A 24536-nucleotide genomic window follows, 5' to 3' on the forward strand; every position below is an offset into this window, starting at 1 on the left:
CACTCAAAGACCCCCTGCACCCATACATCTCATTCTCTCTCTCGCTCTCTCTTCCGGGTGTGTTCTGGAAGTCCAAACGTGGAGCCGCCCCACCCCCACCCCAGCGTCCTTGGCTTCGCTTCGGCCGGGCGCGAGGCGCCATCTCACCAGCCCAGGCCCAGCTGAATCCTCGGGCTGGCTCACAGCCAACACACGTGACTGCTGTGCTGTACCTGGTGCCCCTCTTAGCTTGGCGCTCTAGGCGGCCGCCTGTGTGGCCTCTATGGTAGCACCGGCCCTGCGCATCGCAATGCTCAGGTTGGATGTACTGCTTCCCAACCCCCAACTATTTCTAGTTGCTTGTGACTGCAACCAACCTTCAGCCAGGGTTTGGGTGGCTGCACAGTCACCTCCAAATGATCATTCAAGACCTCAAGAATTGGACTCGGCCTCCTCTTTCAATATTGCAAGGGATTCTGGGTGCTCCTTGCAGAACCATTTGTGGCAACGTGTCAGGGGGAATTCCCAGGTGGAATAGTCCAGGGTGGGATTCTGAAGCCACGCACCTGTAGCCCAATGATGTTCCGTCCTTCTTTCAGCTTTTCAGGCAGGAATTTGCGCTGCTGTTTCTCAGCATACTTCACACCGATATTCACCTTGTTGCCTTTTGTCTTGGCCTTGGGACAAGAAGCAGACACCCTTTTCGGTTTTGGCCTTGTGAAGTTGATCCCCTGACCCCATGGATCTTGTGCTTACAAGGAGCCTAGCTTCTTTCCCTTCCCGGTAGAAGAAACTGCTGTGTTACCATGAGTGGGAAGCGTACTGCTTCGACGCTTCGTGTTCAAGCTGAAAGCAGCAGGAGCGCTTCCCTGCTCAAACCTGCCTGGTTGTAGACTGGGATCAGATAGGCTGGGCTCAGTTTGGTTTCTTAAAGTGAGAGGTGGCTCTTTAGTTCTCAGTGTGTGAGAATAGGATGTAGTCACAGAATGGCAAGGGAAGGGCACGCTGCTCAGAAGCATCTTAGTACTTCACATATTCTATGGCTTGGAACTGATATTTAAAGCCAATTTTGGGGATGGGCCTTGGCAGCAATTAAGCTCTAGATAGTGGAATGGGGCTTTCCCTGCCCACCAGCTATTTGGGGAGAAAATTAGGTTTATCCTTTAGGAGAAAAAATGTAGACTAACGGCACATAACAAGCACAACTGGAACTCATAGATTTCTTGCATTTAAATTCTTAAGCCATGAACTCTTTAAGCTTGGGCAAGTTACTATTTTCTTGACCTCTGTGTCATTTGCCATATGGGGAAAATGCTAACCAATCTTAAGAACTGTTTGTAAAGCTTCCTAAGGTCATGTCGGTGAAACAACATTCTGCTATGTACATGCTAAATATTAATATTTCTGTTGAGCACTGTTACCGGAACCTTTAGTGAAAAAGTGGGCCGCTGGGCTACTTACCATGCTAGCCAGAGCAATCAGTGTAGACTGGACCTGGGTGTAGTTTGTGTTCTCAAAGAGGTCGTTGGCTTCAAAGATGTCGTGGGGCCTCACTCCGTATCTTGTGATAGCCTTAATGAAATTGCCAATATTCTCCAGCTGCAAAACAGGAGGGCCCAATAAACCATTTGCTGAGCCTTTTACCTCCCTCATGTTGCCCACTTCACTTGTGCAAGTAATGGCTTCCTTCCACAACTATCCTATTAGTAAGTGGACAGTGGCATTTACAGCAGGGCTGGGCAAATCTCCTGGCTTGTGAGACCTCTCCCCACCACCCACTTTTTTTTTCTTCTTTTTAACAAGAACTCGGAGATCCACCAAAGACACAAATGTTGAATTCAAGAACCCAGCAATTTGTTTTCCATATCAGAACTGAACGGAGCTCCCAATCTTTCCACACCCAAATACTCCTGTTCATCCTCAGGTTTTCTTCATTTCAGCAGTACAATTTAGGGCTGAAGGGGAGTTATTTGGTTGCTATTGTTTTTCCCTTTGTAAAAAAAATCCTTGCTGATCTACCGCAGATCACCCATAGATCTACTTAGTAGATCCAAGCCTACTTTCTGCCCACTCCTGGCTTAGAGAACACTCTCTTAAACGGCATTGTTAAATCTAGAGCAAAAAGATGCCTGAAAAGGGTGAGGTCATCACCAATAATGGTAAGAAGGTACCCTAAGCACATAACCAACCTATTGGATTCAATGCCATGGCCAGCATAAATAAGTTGTATTGATCTGTGTGGTGGTGGTGTGGTGGTGGTGGTGGTGGTAGCAGTATACAGTGTAATATCCAGTCATAGGATAATGAGTTGGCAAAGGGCAGTGAGGTTGTTTGTTAACTTTATATAGAATCATAGAATAGCAGAGTTGGAAGAGGCCTAGAAGGCCATCTAGTCCAACCCCCTGCTCCATGCAGGAATCCACCCTAAAGCATCCCTGACAGATGGTTGTCCAGCTGCCTCTTGAAGGCCTCTAGTGTGGGAGAGCCCACAACCTCCCTAGGTAACTGATTCCACCGTCACACTGCTCTAACAGTCAGGAAGTTTTTCCTGATGTCCAGCTGGAATCTGGCTTCCTTTAACTTGAGCCCGTTATTCCGTGTCCTGCACTCTGGGAGGATCGAGAAGAGATCCTGGCCCTCCTCTGTGTGACCACCTTTCAAGTATATGAAGAGTGCTATCATGTCTCCCCTCAATCTTCTCTTCTCCAGGATAAACATGCCCAGTTCTTTCAGTCTCTCTTCATAGGGCTTTGTTTCCAGACCCCTGATCATCCTGGTTGCCCTCCTCTGAACACGCTCCAGCTTGTCTGCGTCCTTCTTGAATTGTGGAGCCCAGAACTGGACGCAATACTCTAGATGAGGCCTAACCAGGGCCGAATAGAGAGGAACCAGTACCTCACGTGATTTGGAAGCTATACATCTATTAATGCAGCCCAAAATAGCATTTGCCTTTCTTGCAGCCATATCGCACTGTTGGCTCCTATTCAGCTTGCGATCTATTATTATTATTATTATTATTTATTTATATAGCACCATCAATGTACATGGTGCTGTACAGAGTAAAACAGTAAATAGCAAGACTCTGCCGCATAGGCTTACAAGATCTTTCTTGCTTGTTGTATTGCTGAGCCAAGTGTCCCCCATCTTGTAACTGTGTATTTGGTTTCTATTCCCTAAATGTAGAACTGTCCAATGGCAAATGCCCTTGGGGTGGTTTACAACCATAAGAAAAAAAAGGAAAGGAACCTCTCATGCAAGCACTTGAGTCATTGCTAAGTCTCTGCCCTGAAACGCCTACAATCTGGTGGAAAGGGGTCCAGATAATCAGTATAACCTAGAAGTGCCTGGAGTTGACTAGCAACCACCTGCTCAGCCACCTTGCCCAAAAATGGAAGATTGGCCCCTGGTTTTAAAATATTAAGATCTTTCGGATCGAACTCCAGCTTCTTCAAGAGAGGTTGAACTACCATCTCGTTTAAAGAGATCAGTAGTCAGCCATTTCTCAAGGAAGTACTGATCCCTTCCTAGATCCAGGTCATCAGGCTAAATCTAGTAGCTGTGATCAGCCAAGAAGGGCAGAGGGTAAGAGATGACAACCAAAACATCATCAGGGCATCAACAATTGAAACCCATCCCATACAACTAGACAAGATGACAGACCGGACACCAACACTGTGGGGGAGGTAGCAACCTTCAAATAGCCCAACAACACTCCGTGGGTTATTTGAGGGTTGCTGCCCCTTTAAACAACCCATGCCACCCAGGTTGGGATGACACTGCAAGCCATGCCAGCGAGGGTAATAGGGAAAATCTGGCCAGCAGGTAGCGGGTACACATGATGGGATTAACAAGCCACAATTGCTTGTTAACCACCTTGGGCATGCAGGATGATATGCAAAATATATATATATCTTGTTGGGCACAACTTCTTGTTGTCCAAACCTGGAGAAAGTTAAAAAACCACCCTTACTCCATGGCCTGTTGTAGGGTTGTGGATTGGACAATATGAGAAGCTGTGACAACAGGAGCTTGAATTGGCAGCCCATTGTGGCTAATAAACCATGGTGGGTTGCAGTGATTATGCAAAGCAAGTTGATTTTGTCCTCAAACAACATCACACCATCGTCTCAAGATTTTCCAGGGTTTCTTTCCCGCAGCAGCAGAGAAAAACAGTTTATCTAAGGTCTGCTTCGCCAACATGGTTTGCAGCGTGTGCCGAGAGCCTGCGGGTGCATGTTTCATAACCTAACCTCCACTCATAAGTTGTTGTGTCATCCAAACCTGGCGAGGGCGATCTATCAGTGTGGTTAACAAACCATCCAAAACCCATGGGCTGTTTTAGGCCTGGTTCACACAATTGTAGATGGGAAAATAAGCCATGGTGGGTTTTGTCCCCCTGCCACGCATGCCAGGGAGATTAACGTAATTACCCTTGGCAGCACAACTTCGTATGTGCAATTCCCAGAGGGTGAGTCGTTGTCATGGTTAACAAGCCATCCCAGAACCCTAGAACAGGCTATAGGTTCTGGGTAGCTTGCCTTCATGTGAAGCTGCACTGTGTAGGGCAGAGTTGCATGAGTGCCTCAGACAGCTGTGGGATATTTCTTGCACAAATACTTCCTCTATTTTGTGATACATGGTTTTGACCTATAAAGCCTTACACGGCTTGGGACCACAATACCTGACGGAACGCCTCTCCCGACGTGAATATACCCGGTCACTACGCTCAACATCTAAGGCCCTCCTCCGGGTGCCTACTCCAAGAGAGGCTCGGAGTGTGGCAACAAGGGATAGGGCCTTTTCGGTGGTGGCCTCTAGACTGTGGAATGATCTCCCTGATGAGGCTCGCCTGGCGCCAACGCTATCTTTCCGGTGCCAGGTTAAGACTTTCCTCTTTGCCCAGGCATATGGCGGCACATCCTAATTACCCACATGTTTAGTGTTTAATCGGTTTTTAATGCTTTATGTGTGTCTGTTCTGTGTTTTAGAGTTTTAAATTTTGTATACTTGTTTTTACCTCAATTTTAGAATTTCTGTAAACTGCCCAGAGAGCCCTGGCTATGGGAGCGGTATATAAGTTAAATAAATAAATAAATAAATAAATAAATAAATAAATAAATATTTCCCCCCACCCTTTAGTATTTTTATTTTATTTGACACATTCCTTTGGCTGCAGTCCCAGTACCAGAATCCTGGATGAAATTGGTGAAGAGAAGCAGTTTCCTTCTACCCCAGTTTTATTACTCTATTATGACCCTCTATCGTTTATCTTAAGTCTTTTTGGTTTTTTACGGTTGTGCTGGAATAGGCATTCAGATTGAATGGAGAGGGACTGAACGTTTGCGCAGCTCATATGATGTGTGCTTGTGTGTAGATTAAGAGGAAAGAGGCAAACTGATTGGGCCACATTCCTTTGCCTGTCCATGCAGAGGGCTCTTCCATTCTTATGGAAGATAAAGCTGATGGCTGTAGAAAAAGAACTTGCTTCGGAGCGTCTTAGTACAGAATCTGGTGCATAATTTAGGCTCCGCGTGCTCCCAGTTTTCTATTCTGTTCATCCCCTTCTGCCCCACTTTCACACTTGAGAGAGAGAGTTCACAACACAACAACAAACCATGGGTTGGTCGTGATTATCAAACCATGCTCGTTAGCACAGCTGATTTACATATCATGACAACCCAGAATTCAACAACCCATGGGTTAACTAAACCATTGGTTTGTGTTAGGTGTGAACCATAGCCCAAGTGAGTTTCTTTTTTATGTGGGGATTTGAATCTGGGAATTCCCAGTCCTAGTCCAACACTTTCACTCAAATTCATAGCAGTTTCATTGTTCTATCCAAAAAAGATTCAATGTCTTTTTGTTGAATAAAGTCCTGGGTTAGTGACAAAAGGAAGGGAATACTTACCTGGTGCCAGTTCTGTGTGGACTCATTCACCTTCCTCACTGATCCAGGCTGGAGTTTGTTGATGAGGCTGAAAGACAGAAATTGAAGAAATGAAGGAAGTGTATCTCTAAGTGTCTTACGTTCGATCAAGGCTTTATTTGTCATGTTTCTCCTACATAAAGCATAGAAATATAAAATTGGAAGGGGCCTATAAGGCCATCAAGTCCAACCTCCTGCTCAATGCAGGAATCCACCTCAAAGCATCCCTGACAGATGGTTGTCCAGCTGCCTCTTGAAGGCCTCTAGTGTGGGAGAGCCCACCACCTCCCTAGGTTATTGGCTCCATTGTCGTACTGCTCTAACAAGAAGTTTTTCCTGATGTCCAGCTGGAATCCGGCTTCCTGTAACTTGAGCCCATTATTCCGTGTCCTGCACTCTGGGAGGATCGAGAAGAGATCCTGGCCCTCCTCTGTGTGACAACCTTTTAAGTATTTGAAGAGTGCTATCATGTCTCCTCTCAGTCTTCTGTTCTCCAGACTAAACATGCCCCGTTCTTTCAGTCTGTCCTCATAGGTCTTTGTTTCCAGATCCTTGATCATCCTCGTTGCCCTCTGAACATGCTCCAGCTTGTCTGCATCCTTCTTGAATTGTGGAGCCCAGAACTGGATGCAATACTCTAGATGAGGCCTAACCAGGGCCGAATAGAGAGGAACCAGTACCTCATGCGATTCAGAAGGTATACTTCTATTAATGCATCCCAAAGTAGCATTTGCCTTTCTTGCAGCCATATTGCACTGTTGGCTCATATTCAGCTTGTGATCTACAACAATTCCAAGATCCTTCTCCTTTGTAGTATTGCTGAGCCAAGTATCCCCCATCTTGTAACTGTGCCTTTGGTTTCTATTTCCTAGATGTAGAACTTGGCATTTATCCCTATTAAATTTCATCCTGTTGTTTTCAGCCCAGCACTCCAGCCTATCAAGATCACTTTGAAGTTTGTTTCTGCCTTCCAGGGTATTAGCTATCCCACCCAATTTTGTGTCATCTGCAAATTTGATAAGCGTTCCCTGCACCTCCTCGTCCAAATCATTAATAAAAATGTTGAAGAGCACTGGGCCCAGGACTGAGCCCTGCGGTACCCCACTCGTTGCCTCTCCTCAGTTTGAGAAGGTGTGCATGTGTGTGCTTGGGTTTCCTTTTCCTTTTAGGTGAAGCATACACCATACTTGGTTCTGTCATATAGCCTTGTACTAATACAAATGCACAGGCACCATGTTAAACTGGTACTTTTTCTACTTTGGCACATCTGATAGAAAGTCATCCTCCCCCCACCCACCCCAGCTGTCCATCCATCCTTCCTTCCTTCCTGGGGCACGCTCTTCTAGGAGCTGGCATAGAATTCAAAAGTAAGTGAGGGAAGAGGGTAAGAAGCCTAGAGAAGAGAAGATTGAGGGGAGACATGATAGCACTCTTCAAATACTTGAAAGGTGGTCACACAGAGGAGGGCCAGGATCTCTTCTCGATCCTCCCAGAGTGCAGGACACGGAATAACGGGCTCAAGTTAAAGGAAGCCAGATTCCAGCTGGACGTCAGGAAAAACTTCCTGACTGTTAGAGCAGTACGACAATGGAACCAGTTACCTAGGGAGGTTGTGGGCTCTCCCACACTAGAGGCATTCAGGAGGCGGCTGGACAACCATCTGTCAGGGATGCTTTAGGGTGGATCCCTGCATTGAGCAGGGGGTTGGACTCGATGGCCTTGTAGGTCCCTTCCAACCCTGCTATTCTATGATTCTAAGTGTGGATTGTTATTTTTCGGTCTTCACCCTTCACAAACCACCCACATCTCATACAGGTTACCAAATACTAGTGCCTAGTGCTGACGCTAGGCTTCCTTTTCCCACCCACTTTTGGGGAACAAGCCTCCCCTACCACACACACACACACGGCTCCTTACTCGCACAGGATGACTCCATCTTTCAAGCTTTCCATGAAGTTGTCTCCGATGCGCTTCCCTGTCACTTCCTCAATCCATTGCCTCAGTTCATGCTCCCGCTGGGGATCATATTTCTGCGCAAGCTGTAGAGAGGAAAAGAGTATTTTGGAGTTAGGCCATACAGTCAACAAAGTTCCAGAAACACCCAGCCCTTTTAGTGGGATTTGTGCAGCCCCCAAAAGTGTTTTCAGCAGAAGGCTACAATCTCCAGCTCAGTGGAGAGGCCTCTTCCGGCCGGGCAATGTCCAGATGTCACTTGGTGTCTCCACTGATGCAGTTCTAACCATTTGCAAAAGAGGTCTCTGGTACTGATTCTTTCCAATCTCTGGTCAATTCTGAGAATTAAGGTTCAGGTGTAAATAGGTAAAGGTGTATAACACTTTAGATCATAAGGAAGCATTGTGGTCAAGATGTGCTCATATTCATCAAAGAAATGCAAAACGTTTGTACAAAAATACAGCAATCCTGGGTTGGATTCAGACTTATGCATTTTCTACACTCGGGCTGGGACATGGGCTCCTCCAAATGAGCGATTTATTGCATGCTTGTGATTGGGCACTCTCAGACTGGCAGAGGAGCCGGGCTGACCTCACTCTGGCTGGAAAAGTCGGGGTAAGACCCCAACTTTTCAGCCGCCCATCTTGGCCTCTTTGCCCCGGGGAGGCTTTGAATCTACAGCTGTGTCATCTAATTGACGAAGCGCGGATTCAGAGCCATCCTGGGGCAAAGATGATGTCAAGACAGCCCCAGGGATGCCAAGTTTCAAGTTATAAGCTCAACAGGGTTATTTTTTTTTATTTAAGCAATAGAATTTTGAGGCTTAAATTAGCAGAACCTTTTGGGGGGGGGGGAGTTCAACTAAAGGGCCGCTCTCATTCCCCTTTAAAGTAGATAAAATATCATGGGTAATATGCAAATTATTCAGCACACTGGATGCCCTTCAGTTCTTTGGAATTCATGGATGTTGGAACATGGCACTCCAACACATCAGGAGGACTCCAGGCTGTGGAAGGCAGATATATAGGAGCAGGCTGCAAATATTTATTTTGATATTTTGGTCATCTATCTATCTAAAACACTTAGGTATGTTTCTGTAAAGGCTTCAGCTGATACAGGTTGCTAAGCAACAGTATCAACGTGTAACGTCAGCTGATACAGGTTGCTTAGCACCTCGCCCCTCTGGGCTTTCCTAGGTAATCCTACAAAGCCCTATGAAGAGAGACTGAAAGAACTGGGCATGTTTAGCCTGGAGAAGAGAAGATTGAGGGAAGACATGATAGCACTCTTCAAATACTTCAAAGGTTGTCACACAGAGGAGGGCCGGGATCTCTTCTCGATCCTCCCAGAGCGCAGGACACGGAATAACGGGCTCAAGATAAAGGAAGCCAGATTCCGGCTGGACATCAGGAAAAACTTCCTGACTGTTAGAGCAGTACAACAATGGAATCAGTTACCTAGGGAGGTTGTGGGCTCTCCCACACTCGAGGCCTTCAAGAGGCAGCTGGACAAGCATCTGTCGGGGATGCTTTAGGGTAGGGTGACCATATTTGGGAAACTAAAAAAGAGGACACCTAGTGTGTGTGTGGGGAAGCAGCTTTCTGAGTCCTGCAGAAAGTACGTTATTCCCCCGCCACCTTAAAGAACCTGATTGGAGTGGAGGGGGGGGAAAGGATTTCATTCTGCACCACCACCATCCACTCCAATTGGGGCCTTTTCTATAATGTCCACGAATGACCCACTTTCCCCTTTAAGACCTCAATTGGAGCTCGGGGTGGGGGAATGATGTGCCTCAAGAAAGCATGTCATTCCCTCCTGCCATGCTAATGGCAGCCTTAAAGGGGAAGGTGTGTCATTCCAGGACATTATTGAAAATTATAGAAAATCCCCCCTGACACCATGGAAAGAACAAAAACCAGGACAAATCCGGGGAAATCCTGACAGTTGGTCACCCTACTTTAGGGTGGATTCCTGCATTGAGCAGGGGGTTGGACTCGATGGCCTTGTAGGCCCCTTCCAACTCTGCTATTCTATAATTCTACCTCCCCCGTTCTGCCTCTTCACTCCCCCCTCCCCACGAAGGGGTCAGCGTCATGGTCCAGAGCATGAGCGAGGCACGGGCGTGGCCCTTGGTGGCCAGTTGGGAGGCTGCTCGCCTGCTGCAAGCCCAGGCCCCGGCCTAATCTCATGCGAGCTGGGCGGGCTGCCTAAGGCTGACAGGAACCCCGGGGAGAGGGGGACACCTGCTGCCCCTCACCCCAACCTCCCTGCCCCCCAGGTCTGCCAGATGCCGTTGTATCAGCGACCTCCAAGCACCCCGCGCCCCCGTGATGATATTTAATTAATAAACTTTAAGATAAGCTACAATGGCGTATGTTACGCCAGGTACAGCTAGTTAATAAAAACTGGATACCATCAGTTCATCAATACACCCTCTTTCTGAAGCACATGCAGGACAAATTATTGCCGAGGAAATTAATATAGTGTTGAGCAAGCTGCGAAGAGCCTTACAGCCACATGTAATCCGTAGTGTAGCAGAACCAGAGCTCACAGGCATGCAGTACTTTTTTATTAGCAGAGACACTGATGTCATCTGCCGTCCCGTTCCCTTTGAGCATAGCTGCAATCATTAGTCCCAGCAACAATGACCCGGTTCACACTATTTTCACACAATAGTTTTCACACAAAACTATTTTCCTAAGTATCCGCCTGGGTGCAGCTTGCGTCAGCCGAACCTGGGTGGCACGGCTTATTTGAGGGGGAAACATCCCCAAATAACCCATGGGTGGTTGTTATTTTAGCTACGATGCTTATTTGATCATGGGAACCAGACCAATGTCTTGCTGTGAGGTATTCATGTCGTAATGAATGAAGACCCTATAGCTTGATCAAAGATCTGCTCTTAGTAGGGTTAAAAATGGCTAGAATTGATTTGTGCGAAACTCTCCCCATGGCCTGAGTTTGATCCCAGCAGAAGCTGGTTTCAGGCAGCTGGCTCGGGTCGACTCAGCCTTCCATCCTCCCGAGGTCGGTAAATGAGTACCCAGCTAGCTGGGGGAAAGGTAATCACGGCCGGGGAAGGCAACAGCAAACCACCCCGCTAGAAGGCCTGCCAAGAAAACGTCAGCGAAAGCTGGCGTCCCTCCAAGAGTCAGTAATGACTCAGTGCTTGCACAAGAGGGTTCTATAGACACAGTACCCTACATTTTTGGCTTCTCCTTGGGCTATGGGGAGTTGTAATTTTTTATTTATTTATTTATTACATTTTTATATCACCCAATAGCCGAAGCTCTCTGGGCGGTTTACAAAAATGAATTCCTGCACTTCAAAATGTACCACTACGCCACTGCATGTAGTGTGGGTGCAGGTGTGTGTGTGTGTGTGTGTGTGTGTGTGTGTGTGTGTGTGTGAGAGAGAGAGAGAGAGAGAGAGAGAGAGAGAGAGAGAGAGTACTCCGACAGTGATCCTTCAAATGAGTATATTACAAGTCCATGAGTTTCATCTGCAAAATGCTAGAGTGTATACCAATGCTGCAGATGCTTAAACTATCGAGAGTGACGTGTCACCAGCATTTGGGTTTTTAATGTACCTCTGGGAAAAGCAACCTTGGCGCTAGTTTGCCTCTTTATTTGGAAACGGAGCTGCAAACCAGGCCCTGGCAGTCCTTCTAAGGGCTTTCCCACCTCTCCCAGCAACTAGGGTCCTGGATTCTATGGACCTCCGGGGAATATGCAGCCCGAGTGATGGAAGATAGCTTTGAGGAGTTTATGATCTGCTGGCTTGTTTAGAAAAAACCCACGACGGTATTTTGGCCTTTTGAAAGGTCCACATGCTCTGCCATCCAAAAGGCCAGATGATTAAGTCATTAAAATCAGATTGCTGCACAGGCAGCCGGTTTGTGCTTTCCTCTGTTGTCGTCGTCGCCCACTTTGAAGGGGGTCACACAGATTATTTTTGTGGGGCAACAGCAGATGAGATCATCTTGAAAATGGCCTTGGCTGATTGTAGCTTTACTATGCCATGCAGTCTTTACTTGTTCCACTTTTTTAAAAAACGCACCTGTATTTAATCCATGTTGTATTGTCAGCCATGTTGAACAGAGAAGTCAGGCTTACATGGCAGCGGATTTTCTGCTCTGTCTGGAATGTATAGTAGGTGTGGGGAAAGACCACTATACATACAGTATATACTAATAGGAAATTCATTCTACGAATTTGTATTCTAGGGTAGCCAAAATGGCACCACCCATGCACAAGATGAAGGTATTCACAGGCTTGGGAGAACCCCAATGTTTGCAGGTCTACCAAAAAAAAATCTTTAGGGGGGGAAAAGTAACATGGAAAAAACTCAAAATATTCTGAGCATGTTCATTGGGCACAGGATGCTGACTGTGGTGGTGGGGAGAATGGAGTATCCTGGAAAAGGACAGAGCTGCTTGCCTGGGATCCTAAGTAGGAACACTCCATACACCAATATTTTGTTGCAAGTCCCTACTGATACCTCTATAAAAGCCAATTCCGGGGTCTGTTTCTACTGTAATTATGGTGCGTCCAGATGAGGTTTTTAATGTGTGGTCACCTTGCCCCATTGACAGAATTTTACAGGAAGACCAGATGACATTATCTTCCACTTTTTTCTTTTTCCCACGGCTTCTTCTTTTGCTCCCCTTACAGCAACAACACTCAGTTAAGGAGGAAAAGATAGAATAGCTGCACAATTCCTTCTGATTGGTGACACTAGGAGCCCTGTGTCTGAAAGCACCCCAAGAATTTCTTCTGCTGCCCCTTACGCCTGGAACGCTCTTCCAGAACACTTGAGAACTACAAACTCAATCACTGCTTTTAAAACTCAGCTAAAAACTTTTCTTTTCCCTATAGCCTTCAAATATTGAGTTTGTTCTGACTCTATACTGTTTAGCTTCACCCTACCCGGTGCCTGTTTACACTTCCCTGTGCCTGTTCGCATTCTCCTTCCCTCCTCATTGTTTACTACAACTTTATTAGATTGTAAGCCTATGCGGCAGGGTCTTGCTATTTACTGTGTTATCTGTACAGCACCATGTACATTGATGGTGCTATATAAATAAATAATAAAATAATAATAAGGTTGTGACTATACAGTTGAATGGATGAGGATATGAAAGCAGGTTTAGTTCTCAAAGACTACCATTGAATTCTATGGGACAAAATTATTAGGCTCTCGTGATACAGATGAGAGGGCAAAACCTACCCCCACCCCAGGCACATCACTAGAGCACATCACTAGGACCAGGTCTTGCAGCTTGTAAAGAGGACGCATGGAAGCCAGCCCTTAAGAGCTCCATAAGCAAGCAACATACAGAGACAAGCATAGGAAAAGGTCCCTTATGCACAGGCAAGAGGGGGAGGGAAGGAGATTCGGGGGTGGGCCTGATGAATGGGAGGGCTTTCCCCCCTCCCAAACTCTTCACTCCACCCTCCCCACCATCTTTGGCTTTTTTCTTCTTCTTTTAAAGTGCTTGCTTTTAATTGTGACCATGGGCTGGTCCACAAAGTCTCCTGTTGGGAGTAGTTAGCTGTGACTGCATTTCAGCCTCTCTCTCTCTCTCTCTCTCTCTCTCTCTCTCTCTCTCTCTCTCTCTCTCTCTCTCTCTCTCTCTCTCATGCACCCACCACCACCACCACTCTGATGTCTCAGCAATGCCCTTTCCAGAAAGATCCAAAATCTTAAGTACTGTATTTCTGGAGATACAGATGGAAATGTAATTGACATTTCCAGCTGTCTTAACAGGGTGAGGGTCATTTACAAGAGTCGGTCATTTTCAAATATTTCTTCGAAGCACTTCCACCACCACCACCCATATAAACATCTCTAAAAATGGGGTGCGTCTTAGAATCGCGGGTGTGTCTTAGGGTTTTTTTTCCTGTTGGTGGTACCGAAATTAGTGTGCGTCTTACAATCGATGGCGTCTTACAATCAAAGAAATATGGTAGAGTCTCTTTCTGTCTCTAAGCTCCATCCAACAAGCGTTCCTGGGCACTCACGGAGTTTGCTCAGGTCCCTCCCATGATGTCATCTGCCTCCCGCGCGCCTTCTGCCCCTTCTGGCCTTCCTTGCGTGACAAAAAAAACCCTCATCAAGTCTGTTTTTTTAAAACTCGGAATTGCTGCTCTCTCCTGCTGTGTGCAGGAGAAGCAGCGCCATTAGAACAGTGGACGCAATGGGCCTCTTGCTCATTGTGTACTTCCTCTTTTGAAAGAGGAAGTAACTTGAGGAAGGAAAACACGGGCGGAGAAGCGAAGGTAGGGAGCCTGTTAACCCCCAGTGTGATGGAGCTATGAGTCTGTGTGTGTGTGTGTGTGTGTGCAATTACGAGCTGCCAGCTCTTCTTGAACCTGCGCTGGGGTGCCTCCTTACTCGGGAGGTGCCTTAAGGTGAGAAGGGGGTGGGGAGCAGCAGCCTCGAGACTGAGGAGGCACCGCCCTGTATATATTTTTCTCCAGGCTTGAGGAACAGAGTCATGAGCCTCTCTCATCTCACACTATTGCCCCGCTCGTGCTCTTCGCTCCTCTGATGCCATGTTTCTCGCCTGCCCAAGGGCCTCTACTTCCCTTGCTCGGCTTCGTCCATTTTCGTCTGCTGCCCCTTACGCCTGGAACGCTCTTCCAGAACATTTGAGAACTACAAGTTCAACCACAGCTTTTAAAGCTCAACTAAAAACTTTTCTTTTTCCTAAAGCTTTTAAAACTTGATGTTGTGCAGACTTCTACTGTTACTTTCTACTGTTAGTTTTTCCCTACCCAGTGCCTGCTTACCCTACCCTGTACCTGTTTGCATTCTCTTCCCCTCCTTATTGTTTTACTATGATTTTATTAGATTGTAAGCCTATGCGGCAGGGTCTTGCTATTTACTGTTTTACTCTGTACAGCACCATGTACATTGATGGTGCTATATAAATAAATAATAATAATAATAATAATAATGAATGAAGAGGAGGGGAATTAGGGCTTTTCCTCTGCTCGTTTGCACCAGCAAGGAGTAGCACAGCTTGAAGTGATGCAGACCTCCTTGGCTTCCTCTCCTATCCAAGAAAGTTCCCCCGTTTGCTTGTTCAAGGAACCGAGGAGAGAGAGAGAGAGTGTGTGTGTAAAAGCCCCACTGAGCTCTTTAAAACTGAGGGAGGGAAGGTAGGCAGGGAGGAAGAGAACGGAAACAGTGAAATTCGACTGAAAAAAGTGGAAGGAAGAAGGAACAAACAAGGTGAGAGGCTGAGTTGCTCCCTGCAGCGACCGGACTTCCAAGCAATGTGGGCAGGGTTGGACTGTTTCTCTGCCCCTGATGGTCTTTATGCCTTTTCCTTGCTAACTTCCTTGGCCCAGGAGGGGACCATGAACCAAAGTGCACCAGGGCCACAGCTAGACCTAAGGTTTATCCTGGGATCATCCAGGGTTCTCCCCTGCCTGAGCACTGGATCCCCTGTGTGTCACCTATGAACAGGTTTGACCCCTGGACGATCCAGGGATAAACCTTAGGTCTAGCTATGGCCCAGATCTGCCTCCTGGACAGCCAGCGCTACCCCAAAACTGACCGAGGAACTGGGCTAGGGGCATGTCTTCAGGCCCTTCACCCCACCTGGTATGATCTGTGCAGGGAGTTCGTCTGGGGCCCCACCCTCATCATCAGCAAGACACAAAAAATGGGATGGTCCGATATAGCACGAGGACAGCAGTACACGGGAAGGAGGAGCAGCTTTACTGCGTATGGAGGGAGGGGAATCCAGACTTTCCCCGTTGCAAAATGAAACGAAACATGGAGGGGAAGAGGCAAGATGTGTGCAGGACAGGGACAATGTCATGTGAGTCCCGGGCTGCAAAACTGCATACCAAGCAGGCATGGCGAGTGTGTGATAAACCGCTAGTGCGATGGAGATCACAATATGCTTAATATGCACATATCTGAAAAATGTTTAAAGAAAAATCTGTACATTTCCAAAATACACACAGGCATGTTTTAGTCCATGGCCGTGTGCGTTTAAAAATGCCTACAATGTAAAAGATGCACAGAAATATGTATGGAATTCTGTGTTGAGCAGGGAAAGCCCACATGGAATCAGTATGGAATGAGCTTGGCTGTGGAAAAACTGAGAACAAGCGTGACCGATTTGCCCATCTCTAACGTGTGAAGAAGAGCTTTCTCCTCTATGTCCTGCAATGGCTGTCAATCAATTTAATCTTATATGGCTGTCAATCAATCAATCTTATAGCAGAACTCAAGGATGACCTTGAGTTCTGCTATAAGAGGAGACCAGCATTTATCAACAGCAACTCTATGTGGGGAGAATGCACAAACATATTAGCCCCCTCCACACATATTGCACTAGTCATCACGGGACCCATTTTACTTATTAATCAATAGAAACGTTCCTGATGGGGGCGCATAAAACCCCTTTTGTTCCGAGGAAGGTGCTTCTTTCTTTGGATGGATTGGGTGGAATTGGGGGAGAAAAGGAGTGACAATAGTTTTCAAAAGAGCTGTGCTGATTCAGAAGTGCCTCCACTTATAAATGTGCTGCTACGTACAGTACTTATTTGGCCTAGCCTGAACGGCCGAAATGTGGCACACGTATTTATTTATTACATTGCTATACCACCCAATAGCCGGAGCTCTCTGGGCAGTTCACAAAAATTAAAACCATTCAAAGTATAAAACGACAGTATAAAACCATGATATAAAATACAATATAAAAGCTCAACCAGATCAAAACAGCAGCAATGCCAAATTACAAATTTAAAACACCAAGTTAAAATTTATTTGTAGACTGTTAAAATGCTGGGAGAATAAACAGGTCTTCTTCACCTGGCATCTAAAAGCATATAATGCTTTACACTTGCATAACGCTTGATACGAAATGAAATTGTCAATAAAATTGGACAAAAAAATGTCAATAAAATTGTCCTTTGTCCAATTTTAAATGAGTGCTGACATCTCCTGACCAGAACTGGTCCAGAATTCCTTGGGTGTTTTGATGCTAGAAAGAGAGAGCAGTAAGAGGGGTCTTGTGGAATGGGCCAATGAGGTCCGTCTGCCATGATACACAATTGTGGCTTAGAGCAGGACACTGTGTGTCTGTGTGCACACATGCACATTGCCTACACAGATGGGCTCCTGAGAGGACAAACTGTTTTGGGTTGTGAAACTGAAAACTGAACAAACACTTCCTGAAAGCAGATGAAGAGGTTAACATGACCTTAGCTTCAGCAACATGTAGACCTCTCTGTGAATGCAACCTGAGAATTGTTATCTCTAGCCCTCACGGTTGTGAAGATACTACTGAAAAAATGTTTCCCCCCCCACCCTCATATGAATACTTAACTCCCTTAGTATCTTCCATCATAGGAGGTGGGGGTACCTCTGGGGGTACATCTCTCTCAGGCTAGTTCTGGTGAGAATTGTTTTGCTCTTCTGTTTCTCGCTACTGAGAAAAGGGTGCACACCACAGGTCTGTTTGGATAAATCATTACCGGCTGCTTATTTTTATGATACTGTTTTGGGAGGCATTTTCCCCATACAAGGCTGTTGCTGCATTTATCCTTACAGTGATGCTGCGCGGACTGCAAGCTGGCGGACTTGCCCAAGGCCATGCAGCGTACTTCATGCCCAAGCAAGGACTTCAGTTTGTGGGTCCAGCACCCAAGCCTTTCCCATCTGCCCTTTCTCTCTACTCCCATCCTGGGAGGGCCTCCTTGACTGCATGAAGCAACCCAAGCCATCGGTTGGAACGGCAATGTTTTAGAGCAGATGGGGACCATCTGGATGTTTCGGATCACAACTCACAGAATTTCTGACCATTGTCCAAGTTATCTGGAGCTGATGGGAGTTGGTCCCAACCTTCTGGAGAAGGCCAGGCTGGGGAAGGCAGTTCTAGAGGCACCAATGAAACAGCGTGCGAACTCAGAGGCACACCTTTGGATCCTGTGCTGCATTGCAGAGCGCTGGCTTGCGGGCTGTTTTCCAGGGATTTCTGAGGTTCCTTGGAAGCATAAAATGTGTTCCTCAATGAAAATTATTTTAATGGTGAACAAAGATATTCCCTGAAAGATGCTTTGTTCACCGCCACTACTCTTCCCTACAGTGCAAATCTCCTGGAGGACAAACTAGACAATTTTGTGGGAGAGGCTTGAACCATCTCCCAGGCAGATGAAAACAAAACTGAAAAGGAACATTGAAGGCTGTGTTGGGAGGGGAGAACTGCTTAATTCTTTCCCTTCCTCTTTTTTCTTCTTCTTTTTGCTCAAAACCCTTTCTCCTCCCCCCTGCCAGCTGCTTTCCCACCTTTGGGTGTGTGTGAGTGTATCTTTTCTTTCTCCTGTCTACCTGCAGAAGTTAACACAAGACATCTGCTCCTGCTTCAGCTGGACTTATTTATTTATTTATTTATTTACTTACTAATTACATTTCTATACCGCCCAATAGCCAGAGCTCTTTGGGCGGTTCACAAAAGTTAAAACCATTCAAAGTAAACAGCAGCAACGCAAAATTAAAATTTTAAAACCCCGAGTTAAAACTTATTTATGGACTGTTAAAATGCTGGGAGAATAAAAAGGTCTTCACCTGGCGTCTAAAGGTATATAATGTAGGCGCCAAGCGAACCTCCTTAGGGAGCTCATTCCACAGCCGGGGTGCCACAGCAGAGAAGGCCCTCCTCCTGGTAGCCTCCTGGTAGCCTTTGGCAGGGGCTCATGGAGAAGGGCCCCTGAGGAAGACCTTAGGGTATGGGCAAGTAGATATGGGAGGAGGTGTTCCTTCAGATAGCCTGGCCCCAAGCCGTTTAGGGCTTTAAATGTTAATACCAGCACTTTGAATTGGGCTCAGACCTGGACTGGCAGGCAATGAAGCTGGATAAGGACTGGCGTGATGTGGTCTCGTCAGCCAGTCCCTGTTAGTAAACCGGCTGCCCTGTTTTGTACCAGTTGAAGTTTCCGGACCATTTTCAAAGGCAGCCCCACATATAACGCATTGCAGTAATCCAAACGAGAGGTTATCAGAGCATGGATCACTGTAGCTAGGCTATCTCTGTCCAGATAAGGGCACAGCTGGTATATCAGCCTAAGCTGATAAAAGGTGCTCTTTGCCACTGAGTTCACCTGTGCCTCAAATGACAGTTCTGGATCCAAGAGCACCCCCAAACTACGGACCCGATCCAGAACAGGGCAAACATCACAAGGCCATTTCCCACCAACTACTCTTTGGGAAGGATCCTAGTTATGTTTGGGGTGGCCAAGTTAATCTTTAAGGTGCCACAATAAGTTGATTTTTTCTAAAATAAAATAAAATGTGAAAGTTTTTTATTGGGATTTTATTATTGATATATTTCTTGTGTAAATTGCCCTGGTAGGATTTATATCCTGAAAGGAAGTATGACAAATAATTGTAATAACTAACTAACCTTGCCATGGAATTCTTTATGGTGCATAAGGATTTCTCAGCAGTTAAGACGATGCAGGAAAGGGTTCCCTAAGGTAGAAAGTTTGTTGAAAAGGGGGGGATAACTCCTGCCTTTAAGGAAGCGAAAGAGTGCAGGTGGTTCTGGGTTTGGGAGCAATTCTTTCCTTCCCCGTGAACTGAGACAGGTTGTTAGAGAGCAAATGAGCCAACAGTGCGATATGGCTGCAAGAAAGGAAAATGCTATTTTGGGCTGCATTAATAGACGTATAGCTTCCAAATCACGTGAGGTACTGGTTCCTCTCTATTTGGCCCTGGTTAGGCCTCATCTAGAGTATTGCGTCCAGTTCTGGGCTCCACAATTCAAGAAGGACACAGACAAGCTGGAGCGTGTTCAGAGGAGGGCAACCAGGATGATCAGGGGTCTGGAAACAAAGCCCTATGAAGAGAGACTGAAAGAACTGGGCATGTTTAGCCTGGAGAAGAGAAGATTGAGGGGAGACATGATAGCACTCTTCAAATACTTAAAAGGTTGTCACACAGAGGAGGGCCAGGATCTCTTCTCGATCCTCCCAGAGTGCAGGACATTAATGGACTCAAGTTAAAGGAAGCCAGATTCCAGGAGGACATCAGGAAAAACTTCCTGACTGTTAGAGCAGTGCGACAATGGAATCAGTTCCCTAGGGAGGTTGTGGGCTCTCCCACACTAGAGGCCTTCAAGAGGCAGCTGGACAAGCATCTGTCGGGGATACTTTAGGGTGGATTCCTGCATTGAGCAGGGGGTTGGACTCGATGGCCTTGTAGGCCCCTTCCAACTCTGCTATTCTATGATTCTATGAAATACAAAATGAGCACAGTGCACAGGCAGAATGGCACATGCTCTTGCCGTGGAATCCAAAGTGATGATTTAAAAGGTAAGCATGAATGTGCTCTGAGACAGGCAAGGGAAGGCGTTTGAGGTCATGTAGTGGTGAGTCAGAGGAAGAGCTAGAAGGAGAGATCAGGGCTGGAATGTCAGCTTAAATCTTCTGGCACCACAGCTGGAAAGGAATGAATAAACCAGAAGCATTGCTCGTTGCTAACCTTACCCTCAGCCTCGTCCCAGAACCATGTCACTGCCATTAGGAGCTTGAACACCTAGAGAAGGATGAACCCTTGCAAACTGCTCAGTTTCATTTCATGTAAAGTAGGGTGACCATATTTTGGAAACCAAAAAGGAGGACAACATGGTTGCCCCCAAGGGGGCATGTCCAGTACCAAGGGGGCGTGCCCACCCGAACGTAGCCTTGGTCACGTCTGATTTTACAACACACATTTAAGACAAATCTGTTCTACATAACATCTTAATGTTAAAATCACTGAAATAAAGAACAAGTGAGAGATTCAATGTATCTGAAATTAACTTCACTCCCTCCTACTTTTGTGGGTTTTGCTGTACTTTGAAGCTTTTGCTCTACTCTGTGTGTTACATTCTCCCCTTCCCTCAAATATCTTTTCTGACTGTATCTTCACTCATTGCAAGCTGTTGTTGTTGTTAACAGGGTTTGCTACTGGCCCCAGATCTGTTTCAAATTTGGCATGGCTAAAGCTCTACCTAAATCCTATCATGGTACAAAGTTTCATCTCTTTATCTTTAAAAATGACGATTTAAAAAATAATAATTTTAAAACCTTAATTTTTAAAAAAATCCTAAAAAATCAATGGGTGAATGGATCTGTTTCAAGTTTGGTATGACTAAAGCCCTTCCTAAGAGCTACCATTGTGCCAAGTTTCATGACTTTATCTTAAAAAATGACGGAGTTATAAGCATTTTTGTTAATTCCCATTAGAGCTGCTCTTTGAAAAAAAATCCGGATTTCCCCTCTCCCCTCCCGGTTTTGCCATCAAAAACCCGGCCAAATCCAGGCAAATCCGGTCATATGGTCACCCTATGTAAAGGGTAGGCTTCCTGCATTGGATCTCAGTGGTGCTCTGATAGCATCTCTCTCTTCCATGCTGCTCAGCTCCTCTCCATTCTTGGTGCTTTGCAGCCCTGGCTGTAGCTCTCTGTGTGTGTGTGTGCGTGTGTGCGCATTCCTGGGGCCCTTCCTCTCTCTGGATATGAAGCAGCTTCATACCTTTAGCTGGTGCCAGGGAGCCCTGCCAATCCAAACAGGCCGTGTCCCCTCTAGGAGGAATTCACCAAACTTGGGAGAAGAATGGGGGATGTGTCTGTCCCAGATCCACCAGGACTTATCCCTCTGCTGGGATGTTTCAGAGACTGTGATGTGCTGGACTGAGACAGGACGTAAGTGTGAAAGATTGGCTGGAGGACGAGTTAAGGGCTAGGCCTGTTGTTATGATCCCCTCGTTATTTATTTTATTTCTCCTTTTTGGTGTCCCTGAAAGGAAGGGCGAGGCCTTAATGAAACATAACTCAACACCTTTACTGATTGCTGCATTTGCAACTTAATCCCTAAAATAACAGACAGTGCGGGAGTGGGGGGGAACTTTCCTGTCACTGATGCCTCTTTGCAAAGATCTTTGAATGCCATTTTCACATTTGATTGGGAACTTGCGGGCACCGTGTTTGACGATTATTATTTTTAAGAAAGCCTTTCGCTGCTGTGCACAACTTTAACAATCCTTGAAATAGCCGTATGCATGACAGATGACAGAAGGGGGGGGGAGTAATGCCAGATGTCCTGATTTCCCCCATGAGTTGTGGCGTGGCTCACTCTTGTGAATCAGCTGGAGTTCTTTCCCCTTCAGGCACAGTTCTGATTGTACTATTCTGTTTGCTATATCAGATGGGCAGGGGTGGATTTAGAGGCAGGTGAGGCCCAAATGACATAAGAAAACCAGATAACATTGTCTTCCACCATTTTTGTGTGCCTTTCCCCCACTGCTTCTCCTGGCTTTTTTCTTCTTCTTTCAACCAAAGATCAATTAAGAGGAAAAGACCAGATGAGAATATGCAAAAGATAGCAGGTTTAGTTCCCAAGGACTACCATTGAGTTTTACGAGACAACGTGAACAGGCTTCCACTTGCAATACAATTGAGAGGGCAAAACCTACCCCCCACCCCAGGCACATCACTAGGACCATGTCTTATGAAAGCCCTGCTGGATTCAACCAAAGGTCCAGTAAGTGTAGGGTCCTGTCTCCTAATGGGAGGAGCTAAGGTATTTCTGGGAAGCCCACAATCAGTGTATGAAGGGAGCAGACCTCCCCCGTTGCTGCTGCCCAGGAAATGCTGTTCACAGGCACACTACCATTGAACCTGGAGGCTTCATTTAGCTACCCTGTTGAACACCAGCTATACACCTGTCCTCCATAAAATTGCCTTTTAAAGCCAGCTTAAGACACCGCCACCATGATATTTTGTGGCAAGGAATTCCTTAGATTTGCTCCATCAACTGTTGTTGTTGTTACATATTTACCCAATTCGCACATCCTGGAACTGAAAACAGACCCAAACGCAATTTCCGAGCTTGCAGCGCACTACACACACACACACACACACATTTGAAAAATGCGTAACGAAAAATGTGTACATTTCCAAAATTCACACCAGCATGTTTTAGTCAATGGGCGTGGCACCAATTGAAAAATGCAGAGGAAAGTATGTACAAACTTTATCGGTTGTTAGGAGGGATGTGGCAGAATCTGAAAAAATTGAACTTTTTGATTGGCGTTTCCCATGTGCAATTTGTTTATTTATTTATTAGTTTTATAGCCTGTCTCTCCTCCAAGGTGGCATACATAATCTTCCTCTCCGTTTTATCCTCACATTTTAAACTAATTAGTAAAGGGAGGCTGGGTGTGTTCACATGAAGATTCCAGTTGGCATCTATTGCTTAAAGTGATTGCGCTTTTTGCGCAGACATTTCCTGTTCTTAGAAATGCAGACAGGAAAACCAATCTACATAATGTACAGATGTAGGACATGCGTAGAATTCAAAATTAGCAAATGTACTTGGTCATGCAAGTGGTCCAGTTTAATCAGCAACGTAACTATAGGCACAGGACTGGGGCGTGTTCACAAACTGATTAATAGCCATTGGCAAACCGCAGAAGGCTCACCAAGGCATAAAATATACATGATTGCAACGGTGCAAGAACTTACATTTTCAGAGTTCAGGTTTCCAAGGCACACCACAGACGGACACAAATTGTTGGAAGGTCCATGCAGACATTCAGTGTTTGTTTGCTTGTTTTGTGGGTTGGGTTGGTGGGTGGGCTGAGATTGTGATTGCAGTAGTGAGTAGGGTGACCCTATGGAAAGGAGGACCGGGCTCCTGTATCTTTAACAGTTGTATTGAAAAGGAAATTTCAGCAGGTGTCCTTTGTATATATGGAGAACCTGGTGAAATGTCCTCTTCATCACACCAGTTAAAGCTGCAGGAGCCCTGCCCTCTTCTAAATCTGGTCACTCTAGTATAGCTCCTGCAGCTTTAACTGTTGTGATGAAGAGGGAATTTCTCCATATATACAAATGACACCTGCTGAAATTCCCTTTTCTATGCAACTGTTAAAGATACAGGAGCCCTGTCCTCCTTTTCATAGGGTCACCCTAGTAGTGAGTCCTGCTTGCCTCCCTGTCCTTTGCTTCACATGCATGGTGTTAGACAGCAGACCTAGAGACGTGGCCTAGAGTAGACCTAGACAGTGGCCTAGAGATGTACATGATTTGGCTGCTATCGCCTGGCACCAACACTGCTATCTTTCCGGTGCCAGGATGATGATGATGATGATGATGATGATGATGATTTGTATCCTGCCTTTTTCCCAATGCTGGGCCTCAAGGCAGTCTTACAAAGTTTAAAACATACATGGGGGGGGGGGAACAAAACCAAAAACGTTTAAAATACACAACAAAATTATAAGATATTAACATAGATGGAGGGCCGGATTGTTCTCCAAAGGCCTGCTGGAACAAAAAAGTTTTAGCCTGCTTCTGAAAGCCCATCAAGGAGGGAGCCAGCCTAGCTTCCCCGGGAAGAGAGTTCCAGAGCACCGGAGCAGCCACCGAGAAGGCCCTCTCCTGTGTTCCCACCAAGCGCGCCTGTGAAGATGGTGGGACTGAAAGAAGGGCTTCCCCAGAAGATCTCAAAGCACGGGCAGGCTCATAAGGGAGAATACGTTCTTTCAAACGTATTAAGGTTAAGACTTTCCTCTTTGCCCAGGCATATGGCAGCACATCTTAATCACCCACATGTTTAGTTTTTTTTAACAGTTTTTAATGCTTTACGTGTGTATGTTCTGTGTTTTAGAC

At 46.0% G+C, this 24536-nt stretch overlaps 1 protein-coding gene across 1 annotated transcript in view; it reads right to left on the reverse strand.

Moving 5' to 3' along the window:
* The window catches only part of CNN1 (calponin 1), a 39409-nt gene that overhangs the window by 5495 nt on the left and 9378 nt on the right, over positions 1-24536 (reverse strand). The window contains exons 2-5 of the mRNA XM_063119169.1: positions 7823-7944; positions 5888-5954; positions 1441-1578; positions 546-656 (exon numbers count right to left, since the gene is read on the reverse strand). Coding sequence (XP_062975239.1) covers positions 546-656; positions 1441-1578; positions 5888-5954; positions 7823-7944 — 438 coding nt within the window. The remainder of the gene's footprint in view (positions 1-545; positions 657-1440; positions 1579-5887; positions 5955-7822; positions 7945-24536) is intronic.

The sequence above is a fragment of the Elgaria multicarinata genome, chromosome 3 (assembly GCF_023053635.1).
Source record: "Elgaria multicarinata webbii isolate HBS135686 ecotype San Diego chromosome 3, rElgMul1.1.pri, whole genome shotgun sequence".
NCBI lineage: Eukaryota > Metazoa > Chordata > Lepidosauria > Squamata > Anguidae > Elgaria > Elgaria multicarinata.